We start from the raw sequence: 603 nt of genomic DNA on the forward strand, positions 1-603 counted from the left end.
TTACCTAGATACTAGACAGATGTCAAAGAATCTTTTTCCTAACATAATACTTGTTACAAAATTCCCAATTATTGTAAGTTAGTTGAAATGTCACTTGTACTTCCAGTGTAACCAACTTTCTTGTACCAAACAGTTGTATGGAGAAAATAACAAATCTTTAAATCTGGATGGTCACTCACTTCAATTGATCAATGTACTGATCATTCTAGAATACAAATCATAAACAAGATTAGAGTAAATAAGGTTTATAGATACAAGATATGAGAGAGAGAGAAAAAGAGAAACTCACCCATATAAATAATAAAAAAATGACAGAAGATAAAACGCTAGTTTAATCCATCCCTCCCTATGGTACATGGACAAGTCATAAGCATTCATTATGCTCGTAGGATCGTACAGGCCTGATTCTGTCATCAGAGGCCTGTTCATGTATCGCCACACATGATAGGCAATGAGCGGGATGTTGATGAACAACGAGAAGTATTGCTCGCCAATCAGAAATAAAATATTGATCACAACGTGCAGTATATATTCTGGCAGAACGAGCTGAAATTGAGACGCAAGGATTAAACAATTATCAATTACAAGTAGTACCTCTGGTAT

At 34.8% G+C, this 603-nt stretch overlaps 1 protein-coding gene across 1 annotated transcript; it reads right to left on the bottom strand.

Annotated features, from left to right (window-relative positions):
• Positions 1 to 6: 6 nt before the first annotated feature.
• LOC105462114 (protein cornichon-like) lies at positions 7 to 600 on the bottom strand (the record flags this gene model as incomplete). The annotated part of the gene is made up of 2 exons (XM_011708647.1): positions 7 to 205; positions 290 to 600. Coding segments are annotated over 2 exons (336 nt in total), but the record flags the coding sequence as incomplete, so codon positions are not given.
• Between the last annotated feature and the right edge of the window lie 3 nt (positions 601 to 603).

This window comes from Wasmannia auropunctata, unplaced genomic scaffold (genome assembly GCF_000956235.1).
Source record: "Wasmannia auropunctata unplaced genomic scaffold, wasmannia.A_1.0 LD270657.1, whole genome shotgun sequence".
Taxonomy (NCBI): Eukaryota; Metazoa; Arthropoda; class Insecta; order Hymenoptera; family Formicidae; genus Wasmannia; species Wasmannia auropunctata.